Source organism: Terrapene carolina, unplaced genomic scaffold, assembly GCF_002925995.2.
Source record: "Terrapene carolina triunguis isolate 2854851 unplaced genomic scaffold, T_m_triunguis-2.0 Scaffold33356, whole genome shotgun sequence".
NCBI lineage: Eukaryota > Metazoa > Chordata > Testudines > Emydidae > Terrapene > Terrapene triunguis.
Window position 1 is genome coordinate 1,341,040 of NW_020697707.1, and position 17,059 is coordinate 1,358,098.

The following is a 17,059-nucleotide window of genomic DNA, read 5'->3' on the forward strand; positions in this document are numbered from 1 at the left end:
CCTAGGGCGCTAAACTTCCTTGCACTGGCCCTGGACATAGGTGCACGAGGCCACGTGGCCAAGGAGGGACTGACATGTTTTGACCTTTACCCTAGGGTTGCTCGTGACGTGAACTATGATATCATTCATGGTCTGGAACCTGTTTGTGGGCAACTACGCCTTTGTAGTGAGAATTCAAGGTTGCCCTGATGAAATTCAAAGATTGCATAGGGGTAAGAACAGATTTTTCGATATTCATGCTGACCCCCAGTGAGAAAAGGAGACAGAGCATCATAGACATTGACATAAAGGCTTCATGGCAAGATTTGACAGTGAAGCATCAGTCATCAACATAAGGGAAGACAAGGAGGCCATAACATCTGACGTGAGCTACTACCATGGACAAAACCTCGGTAAAGACTCTGGGGGTCGTGGCTATTCCAAAGGGTAGAACTCTGTATTGGAAATGGTCAGAGACCACCGAAAATCTGAGAAATCCTCTGTGGGCCAGATGAACTATTTACGGCTAAAATAATGTTATTTTTCAGAATGATGTCAGAGCTGAGGACAGTGAAGGTTGCAGTGTCAACCAGGAAGAATTGATGGCATACTCTCCCTTTTGGCTTCTGTGTCCCGTTGCAATTTGTCATCCATCACCCCTACACTATGCCTTTCCCAAGTATTTGCATGCAGTGAGTATGTGCTTTAGATATACACCTCTACCTCGATATAACGCTGTCCTCGGGAGCCAAAAAATCTTACCACGTTTTAGGTGAAACCGCGTTATATTGAACTTGCTTTGATCCATAGGAGTGCGCAGCCCCGCCCCCCCAGAGCACTGCTTTACTGTGTTATATCCGAATTCGTGTTATAGCGGGTGGCGTTATATCGAGGTAGCGGTGTATTTTCTCCAGATTTATTAGGTTGCATGTTTCTATGTTGAATCCCATTTCATTATCTTCCTCGTTCCTACTTCTAATGGCATTTCCTTCCTCACTGGTGTTTCCAACACTTCCCCACATTTGGTTCTCTACAAATGTATTAATAATATTTTGCATTTATATAGCTACTTCACTCTAAGGATCTTGAGGTACTTGATCACTTTATTAATATTCTGCCTCACCACGTTCTTTACTTCCCATCCCAGATTCTCAAAGTTGATAAATAAAAGCAGGCATAACCCCAATCCCACTAAAACTCCACTGGACAGCCCCGGCCCTCATTCAGAAATACATTGATCCACTTCTCTTTGCTTACTAGCCCCTCAGTTTTAGGCTTAAAAAGTCAGTGCTCATACACAAGCCAATTAGAATTGTTTAGTTAAGAGTTCATGAAAATCTATATAAAATGTTTTATTAAAGTCTAGTTAAACTAAATTGAAATTCTGTTGCTTTCCTTGCATCTAATAATATTGTAATTCCATAAATACATTATCTGGTTTCTTTGTGATGATATCTTTTAAACCATGCTTGCTTATTGATCACGGAGCTACTATGATCTCAGCGCTTTGTTCTCTTAAAATTTATGCCATTAAGGGCATTCAAGTTACACTTGCAGGATAGCAATTGTCAGGCAAGAGCTTGCTTTCTTTTGTAAGATGAGTGCCACATTTAGTTTACTCATCTTTTCTATTACTATCTCCCTGTGTAATTATTTCTGTCACAGCAACTCAGATCTTTGGCATTTTTGTTACCATGCCATTTTATAACAGTGACAGTGTAGGACAGGTTTTTAATAATGCTGATAAATTAGCAAGACATGGAAGCATAATGGCTGAATAATAAGCAGTTTCTGAACTGTGGCCAGCACTGATTCCTCCAGGGAGAGGTCACCTGAGCAGCTGTGCTGTTAAGTTTTGAAGTAACTGCAATCTATAAGTGCGTTTTCAATGGTGGCCCTAAAACTGGCACCACAAAAGCAAAGTTCATTGTCATGAGGATCCACAGCTGGAAGTAAAGGCTGAAACTTTCACTTTTTTGAAGATGAAAATAGCCATTTCTCCCTAACTGTAACCTTCAGCTTCTGTTCAAAAATTGTTCCCATGCCTAGCTGCAAAACATGCCAGCACCTAGCAGTAAATAAGGCTGCCACCAAATACAAATGATTTCCCGGTTGTCCCATCTCTTCCCCTATAAACAACACTTTCATTTTGTCTGGACAGTGCTTCAACCAGCTGTCTCAAATCCACTTTGAAATCTGAGGCAACAGAACAGCACGGAGAGAGAATTCCTGTGATCCCATGAGATGGGGGTTTACTTTAAATTGTGGTATCAACATATAGTACTTCAGGGTATGCCTCCTTTGTCAGTTCTCCAAGTGGCTTCACGTACACAATGAACAGCAGCAGAGAAAATCTCTAATTCTCCATTAGCACCTACCAATGCTCAGAACCACTTTAGAGCAACCCCATTCTCTCAGCTAGTCTCTTCAAATGGGTGGCACTGAGATCAGTTGCAAAATGCCCACACATTTCAAAAGGGTCAGCCTCTCACCCAGACTGTAGAGCATTTGTCATGAACTGTTTCTGATCCATAAGCTGTTTTTCATATCAAACAATTAGATTGCCTTGAATCCACTGTTAGGTGTTAATTTGATGTCCTGTAGGATCATGCAGTTTGGGAAACAATGCATATTGCTTTTAGCAGAGTTTTCGAGGGCTTTCTAGTCTACTTTTATTTGTTAAATGTCACCATCTGTCCAAATCAATGACTGGATAATTTTAAAAATGACTCTCATGTTTCAATCTCCAATGAAAACATTAAAGTCAAGAATGGAAAAACAAGAGAAGCATTCAAATTCTCCAGGTATGGTGCTGGTTGCAGAGTGACTCCCCAGAGATCTATTGTGTCAAATGGGAAAAATCTGAGGTTGGCATGGCTGAAAAAGACAATCTTACTCTCCTGGGAAAAAAGCCCTTTTCTAGAGTTTCTTGTTTAGTCACCTGTAACTCAAAACAAACTTAAATCAGTGCCAGGAGTCCAGGTGTTCAGTATTCTACTTCATACGGTGCACAAATTGCAGTGAAAATCTTACAAAGAAAAACACACTGCTCCTTGGAGTTCTGTACCTTGGAACAAATGCTTGTATCTTCCTTCTTTTTTCAGCTGAGGAAAAAAATCCTCTTATTTTCACCTAGTATTGGCTGCAGAGTCACTAACAAGCTTCAGTTGCCTTCCTGAGTTCCATACAGGGAAGAAATGTCAACTGCTCATGCTTGAGGAGTTCCACTGCCAAGGACCCACAAGATCCAACTAGGATCTGAAAGAAAACTGCTGAGAAGCCTTCCAATTCCCTGAAAGTGGCAGCCAGTGGCCTATATATTCCAACACTCGTTGCTTGTTTTAGGGGCTTAGTGTCATTAGTAGACATGAGGTCGAGGTGTTTCTGGCTCAGTGAGGATTTGCCCCTTGAGATGTGATGGGCTCACATATCCAGGCACACCAGATCGTGCCAAACTGTATCTATTTTTAATGAGAAAAGACAGGTAGGCAGGAGAAGTGATTTTATTCCCAACAGTGAAGTGTGCTGGCAGAACTGTGCAGGGAAGTGGGCAAGAGTTAACTAGGATCGACTTGGCTCAAGCCATCATTAATCTAATTCCGCAGTCTCGTGACCATTAGATTCACCTTTTCAGTTTAAAGTGAAAAATCACATGCAAGCTTCAGCCAGTGCAATAATTTTAAGGAAGGGTTGTTTTGCTATCAAGTGCAAGTGAGCTCATTTTAGATCTTGCTGAGAAGAGGCTTCACCAAGAGTAGTCTAGTTCTCTGAAACACTGTAGATCACGGCTCTCACCCTTTTTCTTTGTGATGCCCCCCATACATAGTATGAAAACTCCATGGCCCACCTGTGTCACAGTAACTGTTTTTCTGCATATAAAAGCCAGGTTTGGAATTAGGGGGTGAGCAGGGCAATTGCCTGGGGCCCCATGCCACAGGGTCTCCCACGAAACTACATTGCTCAGGCTTCAGCCCTGGGTGGCAGGGCTCAGGGCCCTGGTCTTAGGTGAGCAGGACTTTCTACCCTGGGCCCCAGTGAGTCTAATGCTGGCCCTGCTTGGTGGCCCAAGGGACCCCGGACCCCTGGTTGAGAACCACTGCTGTTGATGACACCATAGGTATGTGACTGTCTAAGTCCTCATATATAATAATTTTGGGGATACCTAATTATTTTAATGACAGACTTATTGTAAAACATAAAGGGCCAAATTCAATTCAATTTACACCCATGCAAACCTACTTGAAGTCAGATTTAAGTATTTGGCCCTATGAGTGCAAAAAGATTTTCCTCCCAATCCTCTCCAAGAGTAAAAGTAAAGAGAAAAATGCTCAATCAAAGGCATCAGATCCAGGTGATGTGTTAAGTATGTTTCATAGAAAGTGAAAAATTGGAAAGACACATTCAGGGTAGTCTTCCTCAGAGTCACTGTCTAAAGGGAGTGGTGAGAGAAAGTATCATCTAACTACTACATCTGTGCCAAAGCATCAAAGCCATTAAAAAAGAACCATTACAAATCAAGCAGGAAGCTGCCAAGTGGACAATCTGATGTAGAGTAATATTGGAAATGCGGAAATCATTTGAATGCATCTTAGCCACTTGCACACACCGCTCCATGTTAAGGAGATACTAGAAAGGGCAGGCAGAGTAGTTCTAAACAGGATTTTAAAAATTCACCTTTCAATACACTAATGAATGTAAAGTTGCTAATGGAACCCGTTGGAATAGAAAACCACTAGCAATTTTTGTTGAAGTGAATGTAGAAATAATTTTAGTCATCTGCTGGTGACACTAAAATTGCAAAGGATTCTCAATTGCTTAATATCAAGACGGATACAGTGAAAAAATAATTGGCAATTTCCTATTTGTATTATTTTCATTTTAAAATGTTTATAAATGTGTATTTCTATGAGACTTCTCTTTTGTGCTACACTTTGGCTAAAAGTTAACTTTACAATCAGTTTGTTACTGTTTATACAGCACTTTGAAAAATGTAAAGCATTACACAAGTGCTAAGTATTATTAGGAAAAAATTGGATTGTTAATATTCTTCTTTATTATGTATCTAGTATCACATGCATGGCACTTTACAAGCTTGAATCCATCGTGTCCTTGAATATAAAAGAAGTTAAGTTCCAACCGCTTGACCGCACTGTAAAGTAGCAGTCTCAGTCTGGAATCTTGTGGACTTGCTTGTGCATTAGACCGTTTGCTTTTATTTTATTTAATACAAAGCTTACAGAAAGAAGGTGCCTGCCTGACATTGCCACAGTTGTTAGGAACCCCAGAAAGGGTTCGTATGGACTGCTCAGCTCTTCTGTCATTATCAGCTAAAAATGCTGCTGCCAAGAAGGGCTGTTTACCTCTTGCAGGAATGCAAATTAGTTCTCCCATCAGGGAAGTAACGTTTTTAGATGAGCAGGGCAGTACTGTATGTATACTTTATTTAGTACTAATTTATGGTATTAGAACAGGGGTCCTCAAACTGGGGGTCAGGACCCCTCAGCGGGTCATGAGGTTATTCCGGGGGGGGGGGGTCACGAGCTGTTAGCCTCCACCCCAAACCCCGCTTTGCCTCCAGCATTTATAATGGTGTTAAATATATAAAAAGGTGTTTTTAATTTATAAGGGGGGGTCGCACTCAGAGGTTTGCTATGTGAAAGGGGTTACCAGTACAAAAAGTTTGAGAGCCACTGGATTAGAAATAGTGATGGCAGTTTTCATATAAACTTGTAATTATCCACAACAGCAGCAAAATATAGACTCAGTGTTAGTCTCTGCTGTTCCTATCTACACAGTGTCCTCTGTAAAAGCAGCATACAACTCAACAGGGAGGCACCTCAGATAGTGTCTGATCTTGTGGGGAAAGGAAGAGAAAGGCCAAAATACAAAGAGAGTGGGCTCCAAAAAAAAAAAAAAAAAAAGAGACCCGAGGAACGCGAGACAAAAACCCAATGGCAACAAAGAGGGGGAGAAGGAGCCAGAAAAGAGAGAGAGAAAAATAAAAAACAAAAAAATTTTAGGATGGAAATTGCATCTGAGTTTCTTCCGGATACACATCTAATTAACAGTAATCTTAAACTGACTTAGTAACTTGGAGAGATAGCCTCCCCATTACAATTTTGGAATCCCCTTCATTCACAAGTAGATTTTGGCAGATGGTGGTGCAAAGGAAGAGCCTGACAGACAAAAATAAAAATAAAGCCTTAAATATTCTTGGGTTCCTTCCTAGGGGCTGAAAAATGCTGCATATACTTATTCAAGGAGACTGACTAACTCTTGCTCCTTTACACACACAGTACACACAAGAAAGGTTCCTAAAGTGACCAGTCTGAACTCCACAAAAGACATGTGTCCGAATAATCATATTGCTAGACGGTGCTTATGAAACTTGTCGCTTTAGCATTTTGTTTCTCAACAAAATACAGGAAGGCAAACATCAGTTTATGCCTGAACTACCTTTACATTGTTAGCTTTAAACATACTACAGGAGATATTTTTCTTACCTAACCTAATTTTAGGCACAGTACAGTGGGCAGACAACAGCTATTTCTATGTCTTTGGAATAAAAGACAAATGCATTTTGCTCATGGACTTCAGAAGATGTTCTTTGTATTGCTGGGAAAATCAGGGTCAAGATAAATGCTTTCAACATATATTTAATGGCCATTTTAAACATGGATTAGGTATGAACAGTTGGATGTGCTCTGGAATAAAACAGCACTTACAAATGTCACTGTCTTTGAATCCATGTGTACTGATCCTTCAGGATCCTTTGACCATTTTAAACCAAAAGGTTAGATTAAAATATACCTTGGGATGCTTAAAAAAGCAAACATAAGCTACTTTTGAATGGATTTATAGGAAGGAAAGTCCTGCATTGGGCAAGATTAAAATAATTTTACAAAATTTAAACTTAGAAACTAGATTGTATGCACACCATATTACGAGCAAGATTTATATTGAAGGTGATGTCACAAAACACACACACACAAAGCTCCCCTACTAGTAAATCCGTAAAGGCTGATCCTACGAGGTGCTAGGTGTTGAGCATCTTCAACTCTTCAAGAAGTTATTGGGAGTTTAGGGCATTCAGAACGCTCAGAAATACTCAGCACTTTGTTGGAGGATCTGTCCTAAATTAATATCAGCAGTGAGAACCACTCACTTGTCTTACCAGTCAAAGTGAAGATGCAGCGAAGATGCTACTTATAAATGGACAGGTATGTGTTAAAAAATTAGACTACAAACAGCCAGTTCTCAATAAAGTAAGCAACAAACTTGCCTAAGGGCACGGCTACCATTATACCTATGGAGATATACCTATCTATCTCATAGAACTGGAAGGGACCCCGAAGGGTCATCAAGTCCAGCCCCCTGCCTTCACTAGCAGGACAAAGTACTGATTTTTGCCCCAGATCCCTAAGTGGCCCCCTCAAGGATTGAACTCACAACCCTGGGTTTAGCAGGCCAATGCTCAAACTACTGAGCTATCCCTCCTCCCCCCCTCTGCCATTAGTAAGGCAATTGATATAATCATCCTCCTAATTAACATATTAAAAATAAGTCTTTCAGTGGTGGATGACAATTTGAATACATTAACCTCAACAATATTCAGCTGGGCCTTGATCCTTGATGTATGGTTAGTCCATCATTACAAAGCTTTAAAATAAATGCCTTCTTTTAAATCAATGATGCTGTAAGCACATTAAAGCATTCCAAATATTTCTTGATTTTTCTTTTTGGATATACTCAACCAACCAGAGTGGGGAGAACAATCTGAAACATTTCCCCAGTGGCAGCAAACAATAGACGATACCAGTGGAGAAATAAAAGCAGATCTGAAGCCTTTTAAGAGAAAAAGAATGAAAGAATGGTCTCCAAATCATCATACTTCCCTATTAAATGCCAAATGCCAAGAACAGGAGCAACCTCTACACATGAAAGGAGAAACTCATTTTTGTTCTGTAAACATTCCACAGCAGGTGTCACAGGATGTAGCTAGGTTAGCACCTATACCAATGTCTACGGTGGCGGTGTTCCCCCCCCCCCCCCAGGAAATATGTTTTATAACAATTTTATGCAGCAATTTTGCATTTCCTATAAAGGATTTTCAGCAATTTTAAACACTGATTACTACATAGTAAAAAGGAGACTAATTCCCTTTCAATGAAGAGAGTTATAAAGGATAGTAACACGTAGGTACATGTATAGCATTTGTGACAGAAAATTTATGTTTGCTACATAGCCTATGTCAGACATTAGGTAAGAGATGACAACTTCATACAAATTTAAAAAACTCCATTATAATACAGCACTCCTCTGGATGTTTTCAAAATTTTGGCACATTTAAAGAGAAAGAAAGATGACGACTCCAAAAAAAATAAGAATGAAGGGCATTAAAACAATGAGAAATCATAATAAAACCCCTTCCTGAAATGAGAAATAACAGTGGTAACAAGGAATAAAGATAGAGAAAGGATGCTAGTTGCATTTCCTGAAACGTCATGTGGAACAAAGTATGCCTGGATCACAGGGCTGATTCCTTTCTAAAGGCCAGGCTTCTCTACCTTGCTGTAGCTGGTTGGACATGACCAGGGTAAGATCTCCTTGTGCTGGTGGCTTGCCTTTGTCTAGCCAGGAAGGACTGTCCGGAGCCTGTACTAGCCAGTCTATCTTCTGCTGCTTTTTTATGCAGAGTCATTCCCTATGAATAAAGACAAACTCATTAGTGAATATTAGTGCATACTACTCAACATGGTGTCCATTTACCGCTTGTCTTTCCTTTGCGTTATCAGCACCATCTAACCTGTTTGGGTCTTTGACATTTTGCCAGAGAATTGTGTGAAAAATGTGTATTTTTGCAAGCGTAAAAAGGCTGCTTTACTTTCAAAGTTTGTAGTAATCATGCAAAACGGTTTCAAGGATTGTAAGTTATGCCCTCCCATACTTGAGCATGCTTTTCTGCATGCAGCCTTACATTGCCTGGGCACTCTTTTTTTTTTTTTTTTTTAAGTTATTTTCAAATAAAATTAAGGTGCATCTCTCAACTTTTAGAAATGCATTTCTCCCACATGGAAATATCAGCAAATGATAAATGGCAGGAATTTGTTCTGAGAGAAAACACTGTTTGCTGTTGATGGTTGCAGCAGGAGCTAATTGGCCATGCTGTCTCCTGACTGCTGATTGACTGGGAGAGATGAAAAATGAAAACTCCTGACAGCAGGAGCTCAGACAGGCCAAACTGAGGGAAGCAAAAGACAGAGACACTGTCCTGGGCAGTGGAGAAGAACAGAAGCCTAACCTGGAAGGAAGAAGCAGCTGAAGCTATAGCCACCCATCTGTACCTGCAGAATAGCCAGCCAGCTGAACTAGCAGCATTCCCACTTGGGCCTTGTCTGTACCAGCAAACCATCCCAGGGCAGACTCAGCTTATACCAGCCGAAGAGTTCTTTTGCCAGTATGCTTTATAACAGTCCCTAAACAAAATAAACCATATCAGCAAAAGCACTTTTTTGCTGGTCTAACTGCATCTCCACTAGGTCTTCTGCTAGCATAGTTATGCTGGTTAGGAATCTGACTTTTTCACCCTCCCAACAGGCATAGCTATGCCGACAAAACTTTAAAGTGTAGACAAGGCCTGAGAAACAAGGAGGCTTAAAGGGACCCGGTCATTTCAAAGAAAAAAAGAGCAACAGAAACTTGTGAGGGGAACAGGAAAAAGCATGGTTATTTCCATGCTGCTGTGACTATATACAGCCCTTCATAAACTCGTGCCACACAAAATCTCTGGCACATGGAATTTACAAACCAACATATATGATATAACAGGCAACACTTTGAACACAAATGGGGAGGGGAGGTCTAGCAGTTTAAGTACAGGATTTGGAATCAGGGATTCCCGGGTTCAACATCCAGCTGTCACTCACTTGCTGTGTGACTTGGGGCAAGTCAATACCTTTCTGTCTCCGACTCTAAAATGAGACTGGGAATTCCCTCCCTCAGAGGGGTTTTGTGAGGATTAATGGGATGATGTTTTTAAGAACATGAGAACGGCCATATTGGGTCACACCAAAGGTCCATCTACCCCAGCATCCTGTCTTCTGACAGTGACCAATGCCAGGTACCCCAGAGGGAATGAACAGAACAGGGAATCATCCAGTGATCCATCCCCTGTCATCCATTCCCAGCTTCTGGCAAACAGAGGCTAGGGACACCATCCCTGCCCATAGGGTGACCAGACAGCAAGTGTGAAAAATCGGGACAGGGGGTGGGGAGGTCTATTATTATATAAGAAAAAGACCCAAACATCGGGACTGTCCCTATAAAATGGGACATCTGGTCACCCTACCTGCCCATCCTGGCTCATAGTCATTGATGGACCTATCCTCCATGAACTTATCTAGTTCTTTTTTGAACCCTGTTAGTGTCTTGGACTTCACAAATTGTAAACTGTTTTGAACGTGTGAAGTGCTATTCAAGTATGTCGTGAGATGAGAACTCATTTGTTTATCCTTAACCATAGCTGCTGTATCTGAACTATTAACATCATATATATATAGGTAATTGTGAATGCTTGTATGACAGAGTTTTCAGGTTCATGTCACATAGAGGAGAAAATGCCTATCACTACAACAGACTGAGCCTTCCCCTTCTAGTTTGTTGACTTTGATAATCTGAGGGCATTTGATGTACAGACCCTTTCACTGGTTTGCTGGTCAGCTGCACTGCTCTGGGGGGAGTTCACATGCACATTCTTCCCCAGGCCTGCAAATAGGGTATTGACAAGTCAGGGAACAAGGGAAGAGGCAGCAGGCAAGCATGGGCACAGAAAAGATGGGAAAGTGAGTGGACTCGAGGATGTTTGGTGCTGTCACTCTCTACAAGAGCCTTCTGAATACTGCAGGCGAGCAGAAAAATCCTTAGAAGTATAAAGGAGTTTTTACAAAACTATTTCAGACCACACTATTTAAAACGTGATCTGTTGGGGACTGGAAAAATACAAAATGATGCAATTTAAAAAAATTAAAGTGGTCATTGTCCCTTTAAATGTTAATTGGATGTTTTATCTCCAAGTGAGTAGGCATAACATTAGGAAATTGTGCAAAGTCATCTGAAATTGCTTTCCCATACCAAAGGTTCAAATGATCAAGCTAGGATGTGGTGGAGCATTGTTTCCTCTTTCCTATTAATGAACATAAGAGAGGGAGCATATTGGCCATCAGGCATCTTAAGGGAAGGGACCTGGGAGGGATTCAAGCTCCATTTTGGGACATTGACATACCACAAGGGTCAGAAATTCCATCTATCAGGAGGGTGGTTCTGAAGGGGCCATGCCCTCTGTCATGGGTAACTCTGGTTCACTCAGGGTGCAAAGAGCTGGCAAAAGCACGTGGCCCTACTTTATGCTGTACTTTGAGGATGTAAGTGGTGCATCAGCCTTGCGTTTTGTGCACGTTCCCTTGGATGTTCCTTTTATATACTTCGGGGACAGCTTCATGTATTGGAAGGAGGGAGTGTTGTTTTTACCTGTATAACCACCATTACTGTACTCTGGTTAAATTCCCCCTTGGTTTTCTCAAATATGGTTCTCTCTGCTATGTTTGGAGAAACTGTCTGTACCATTTCTGATTAACAAAACTAATTATGCATAACTTGGCTAAGTGCCATGGTAGGGGACCATAATAGTCAATAACCAGTGCCTAGAGCCCCTTACAGAGACATTTTAATGAAGTATAAATAAATACACTGAAGGTTGTAAGCAACCAAGGAAGGAAACCCAGCTTGACTTTTATATTGTGAACTCATGTTTAACCTGATTTCTGTTATCAACATGATCTCTTTCAGCATTTTGTGCGTCTACTTTAAATTATGGCAAGCATAGCTAGAAGGTAAAGGTACATGGTTTATTTATTTATATTTTTTAGTGTTGACTTGTTTATAGATTACTGAGACAAATTCACCCATCTGTCTGTGTGCACACAGGACAGTATTTTTTTCCAAACAACTATATTGTAATTAAATGAAAAGGGCTCAGGATAAATGCCACACAAACAACACCAATAAAGACTGACAATTATAACCCTAATACAGTTTGGAGCATCTTACCATATTGTACCAGGCACTCACAATAAATTTCTCCTCCATCTCTCTTTGAGTCTTTGTTTTCTCATATTCTTTCTAGGAGGGGGGAGGGGGGGAAAACAAAAACAAATTTAAAGCTGTATGACAAGAATGGATAATATGTATTAGACAGACACTGTTTGAACCCCAAACGTCTGGATTCATAGATTCCAAGGCCAAAAGGGACCACTGTGATAATCTAGTCTGACCTCCTGTGTAACATAGGCCCGAGCACTTCCCCAAAACTATTCCTAGAGCATATCTAGCAAACATGGAAAAAATTTGGAAAACCTAGAACAACCAAGAGAAAATGTGCAGATTGTTACCTCTAATGAATGAAACATTCGGTCCCGTTCCTGCAGTTGATTTTTCAGAGCCTGAATCTCAGGAGCTGTGCCCTGGTTTTGTTTAGGATCTAAAGTACGGATAACCTGCAAGATGCAAACACAACAGTTCATTTAAGTAAACATCACAAAGCGATCTCACCAAATACATCTAGATAACATAAAAGGCACCAAGCGCCAAGGGATTATAACCATCCAAAATAGGTCTTAAGAAACATTAAAGTCCTTTAAAGTAGGTACTTGTGTTAAGTTTCTTAAAACCATCCCACATATTTACAACACAATGTGAGAAGCACACACTATTCTAAGATGCAGTATCCTTTCATCCAATCACATCCACCCTGCTAGGTCAGTCAGTGGTGGTGAACATCCTGCCACTGCCTGACTTCACCATGTAGGGTGATGAAAACTGAATCCCACTCAAGAGATGCCATAGCATCTGCTCTCTGCTGCTTCTTAAGGGACTCCATCAAAACAAAAAGCTGCTGGTGGGAGAGAGAAAGCGCGAAGGCTTGATGTCTTGGACTCAAGAATATAGAGTCAGAGAGAACTAGTTCTTCTCCAGCTTCCAGTGTCAAAGAGTGAGGGTGAAGGGTATCCCTCCCTGAAGCCATTCTCCTCAGTGCTAAGGCATACATGCAGGAAACATTTCCCTCAACTTTCCACCCTGCACTCAAAGACTCCCTCTCACTGGAAAGAAATGGTGTAAGGTGACCATGACTCGGGGACTTGGAGCACCACTGTCAGTTTCTCCCGGTAGCTCTGCTGCAGCCATTAGCAGGAGTGCCGGGGAGATGAAGAATCCCCATTAAGTTTGATGGGGAGATATCTATCTAGGTTCGTATGCGGCACCTACCACAGTAGCATTTGAAAACCTATAAAAATTGAACTAAAGCAAGAGAGAGTCCAGCAAGTGGCCTAGATTTCTAATTCCATCCAAGAAAGTTGCTGGAAACTTTTTAACAGTAAACGTGTGTGTGGGTGTGTGCTCGTATGTACACAGCCACTTCACTTCCTCTTCCTATCTTCTACCTACTTCAGAACTCTGCACAGGTAATGAGGATGAAGTGATGTCGGACGCTGAAATGTCAATTAGAATATGCTGGAACAAAATCATCATTTAAGTTTTAATAAACCTCCTTTAATAGATGATATTGACGCAAGGGTCCTGAAGGAAATTAATAATGAAGTGGCTGAGCTACTAAGAGACTGTGTACTCAGTCATTAAATCTAGCCACTACTCCGGGTATAATCACTGTATCCATTTTTTAAAAAGGCTCTAGGGAAGGCTCATGGAAATATCAGTAAGCCACAAAAAAGCATAAATTAGCTGAAAAATAATTAAAGCTAGTGTTATATAAAACTCTGATTAACATGCTATGAACAGGACAAATCAGCACAGCTTATGCAAAGCGAAAAGCTTGCCTCTCTGACTTGTTAGAATGCTTTGAGAGAGTCAGTAACATAATGGATAAAGGAGAAGTGAAAAATATAATTTATTTGGACTTTCAAAAAGCCTTTGAAATCCTTCACAAGAGACTATTAAGTCACAAAAGAGGAGAGGTAAACTTCTGTCATGGACTAGAAACTCACTGATGGGTCCTAAATTAATTCTTCTCACTTAGGAGAAAGACCTAGGCATCATCACAAACAGCTCAATGAAAACATCTATCAGGGCACGCAAAAACACCAACAAGAGTTAGGGTGTATTCAGAATAGGAAAGAGAATAATAGTGAAAATACCATACTGCCATTATAACATAAGAACGGCCGTACCGGGTCAGACCAAAGGTCCATCTAGCCCAGTATCCTGTCTACCGACAGTGGCCAATGCCAGGTGCCCCAGAGGGAGTGGACCAACAGGCAATGATCAAGTGATCTCTCTCCTGCCATCCATCTCCATCCTCTGACAAACAGAGGCTAGGGACACCATTCCTTACCCATCCTGGCTAATAGCCATTAATGGACTTAACCACCATGAATTTATCCAGTTCTCTTTTAAATGCTGTTATAGTCCTAGCCTTCACAACCTCCTCAGGTAAAGAGTTCCACAAGTTGACTGTGTGCTGCGTGAAGAAGAACTTCCTTGTATTTGTTTTAACCTGCTGCCTATTAATTTTATTTGGTGACCCCTAGTTCTTGTATTATGGGAATAAGTAAATAACTTTTCCTTATCCACTTTCTCCACATCACTCATGATTTTATATACCTCTATCATATCCCCCCTTAGTCTCCTCTTTTCCAAGCTGAAGAGTCCTAGTCTCTTTAATCTCTCCTCATATGGGACCCTTCCAAACCCCTAATCATTTTAGTTGCTCTTTTCTGAACCTTTTCTAGTGCCAGTATATCTTTTTTTAAGATGAGGAGACCACATCTGTACGCAGTATTCGAGATGTGGGCGTACCATCAATTTATATAAGGGCAATAATATATTCTCAGTCTTATTCTCTATCCCCTTTTTAATGATCCCTAACATCCTCTTTGCTTTTTTGACCGCCTCTGCACACTGCGCGGACATCTTCAGAGAACTATCCACGATGACTCCAAGATCTTTTTCCTGACTTGTTGTAGCTAAATTAGCCCCCATCATATTGTATGTATAGTTGGGGTTATTTTTTCCAATGTGCATTACTTTACATTTATCCACATGAAATTTCATTTGCCATTTTGTTGCCCAATCACTTAGTTTTGTGAGATCTTTTTGAAGTTCTTCACAGTCTGCTTTGGTCTTAACTATCTTGAGCAGTTTAGTATCATCTGCAAACTTTGCCACCTCACTGTTTACCCCTTTCTGCAGATCATTTATAAATAAGTTGAATAGGATTGGTCCGAGCACTGACCCTTGGGGAACACCACTAGTTACCCCTCTCCATTCTGAGAATTTACCATTAATTCCTACCCTTTGTTCCCGGTCTTTTAACCAGTTCTCAATTCATGAAAGGACCTTCCCTTTTATCCCATGACAACTTAATTTACGTAAGAGCCTTTGGTGAGGGACCTTGTCAAAGGCTTTCTGGAAATCTAAGTACACTATGTCCACTGGATCCCCCTTGTCCACATGTTTGTTGACCCCTTCAAAGAACTCTAATAGATTAGTAAGACACGGTTTCCCTTTACAGAAACCATGCTGACTATTGCTCAACAGTTTATGTTTTTCTATGTGTCTGACAATTTTATTCTTAACTATTATAATATAATATAAAACTGATGGCATACCCACACCTTAACAAGGGGTGATGGCCGAGCGACTAAAGTGCTCAATTACAAAGCCAAAGGTTGTGGGCCCGAGTTTCGCTTGATCTCATTCTGAAGGACTGCCTCCAGTTCACCCAGGTGCAAAATGGGTACCTGATCTATAGGATTAGGGAAGTAAAAGGCCACAGCAGTCCCTTGTGTACCGTTGGCTATGGAAACTGACATGTCTATAAAACTGTATCAGCCTGATGAGCCATCTGTGGCTTGAGGAAGACACTGATTTTGGGCACCCCATCTTGAAAAGGATATAGCAAAATAGAAAAGGGGTAGAGAAGGGAAAAGAAGTGATTAGAAGCATGGGACAGCTTGCATATGAGGCTGTACTAAAAATCCTTCGTTTGGAGAAGAGAGAAATAAAAGGTGACACAATAAAGGGGGATATAAAGGAATCAATGGTATAGAGAATGGCAGTTGGGTGCCCGTATTTACCCTCTCAAATCAAGAAGAAGGGGAGACCAAAGAAATTAAAATTGATACATTATTTTTTGACACTGTGCATATATAATTAACCCATAGAACTCACTGAGGCAAAGAGCTTAATAGAATAAGCTATTTCTATGAATAGTAAGAAAATCATCTCAGTTATAACTGTCATAATAAACATTAAAAAGGGAAATTAACCCTTGTGCTTCAGACATAAACCAACCCACTAACTGACTCGAGTTGGAAGGAACTTTCCCCATGAGGCAGGTTATCACAGAATTGTTATCTTACTAGGTGCCACCTGGTGCTGGTCACAGAATACTGGTCTGGGTGAACCACTGGTGTAAATGAATATGGTGCTTCCAATGGGGGGGAGGGGAAGGGGGGTTGGTGTTTGTATAAAAGACAGATAGGTGAAGAGGGGTAGGGGGAAGTTGGTTTGCACAAACATGAATTTGAGGTAGAGGCTTCTGCAGGAAGAGAAACTTAATACTATGTGGCATATTGGTATCAAACTGAAAACTACAACAAAACCCATTAATTACCTTCCTCTCCTGTGGTGATTAACATTGTTAGATCTGTTTTATTTATTTTCATTACCACAGAGAGTGGATAAGCAACATAAAGCTCAGCTCAGAGCACCCTGCACTTACACTCTTGGCCTTTTCCAAGTACTTTTTGTATCGTTCCTCCATTTGCTTCATTTCTTCCTCTTTTTTCCGTAAAGCTTCTTGCAATTCTTCAATTTTGAGTGCTTCATGTAGGGAGAAACACATTTTAAAAAGTCATATTAAAAATAAACACTTTAATATTGTTTGTTTAAATATAAATTAAACCCATAGCTAGTACTTATTTTTCAGTAAAGGAAAGCACAAGTCAGGATAGCAAAATGTTCTACTAATTCAGCAGACACAGTGGTTAAGTATTCAGCAACTCAA

General features: G+C 40.7%; 1 protein-coding gene across 1 annotated transcript in view; it reads right to left on the reverse strand.

The window, feature by feature from the left end:
* Positions 1–17,059, reverse strand: part of LOC112114283 (protein Hook homolog 3) — a 138,755-nt gene that overhangs the window by 24,046 nt on the left and 97,650 nt on the right. The window contains exons 20-23 of the mRNA XM_026663338.1: positions 16,775–16,875; positions 12,426–12,530; positions 12,085–12,156; positions 8,547–8,683 (exon numbers count right to left, since the gene is read on the reverse strand). Of these exons, the coding sequence (XP_026519123.1) occupies positions 8,547–8,683; positions 12,085–12,156; positions 12,426–12,530; positions 16,775–16,875 (415 nt within the window). The remainder of the gene's footprint in view (positions 1–8,546; positions 8,684–12,084; positions 12,157–12,425; positions 12,531–16,774; positions 16,876–17,059) is intronic.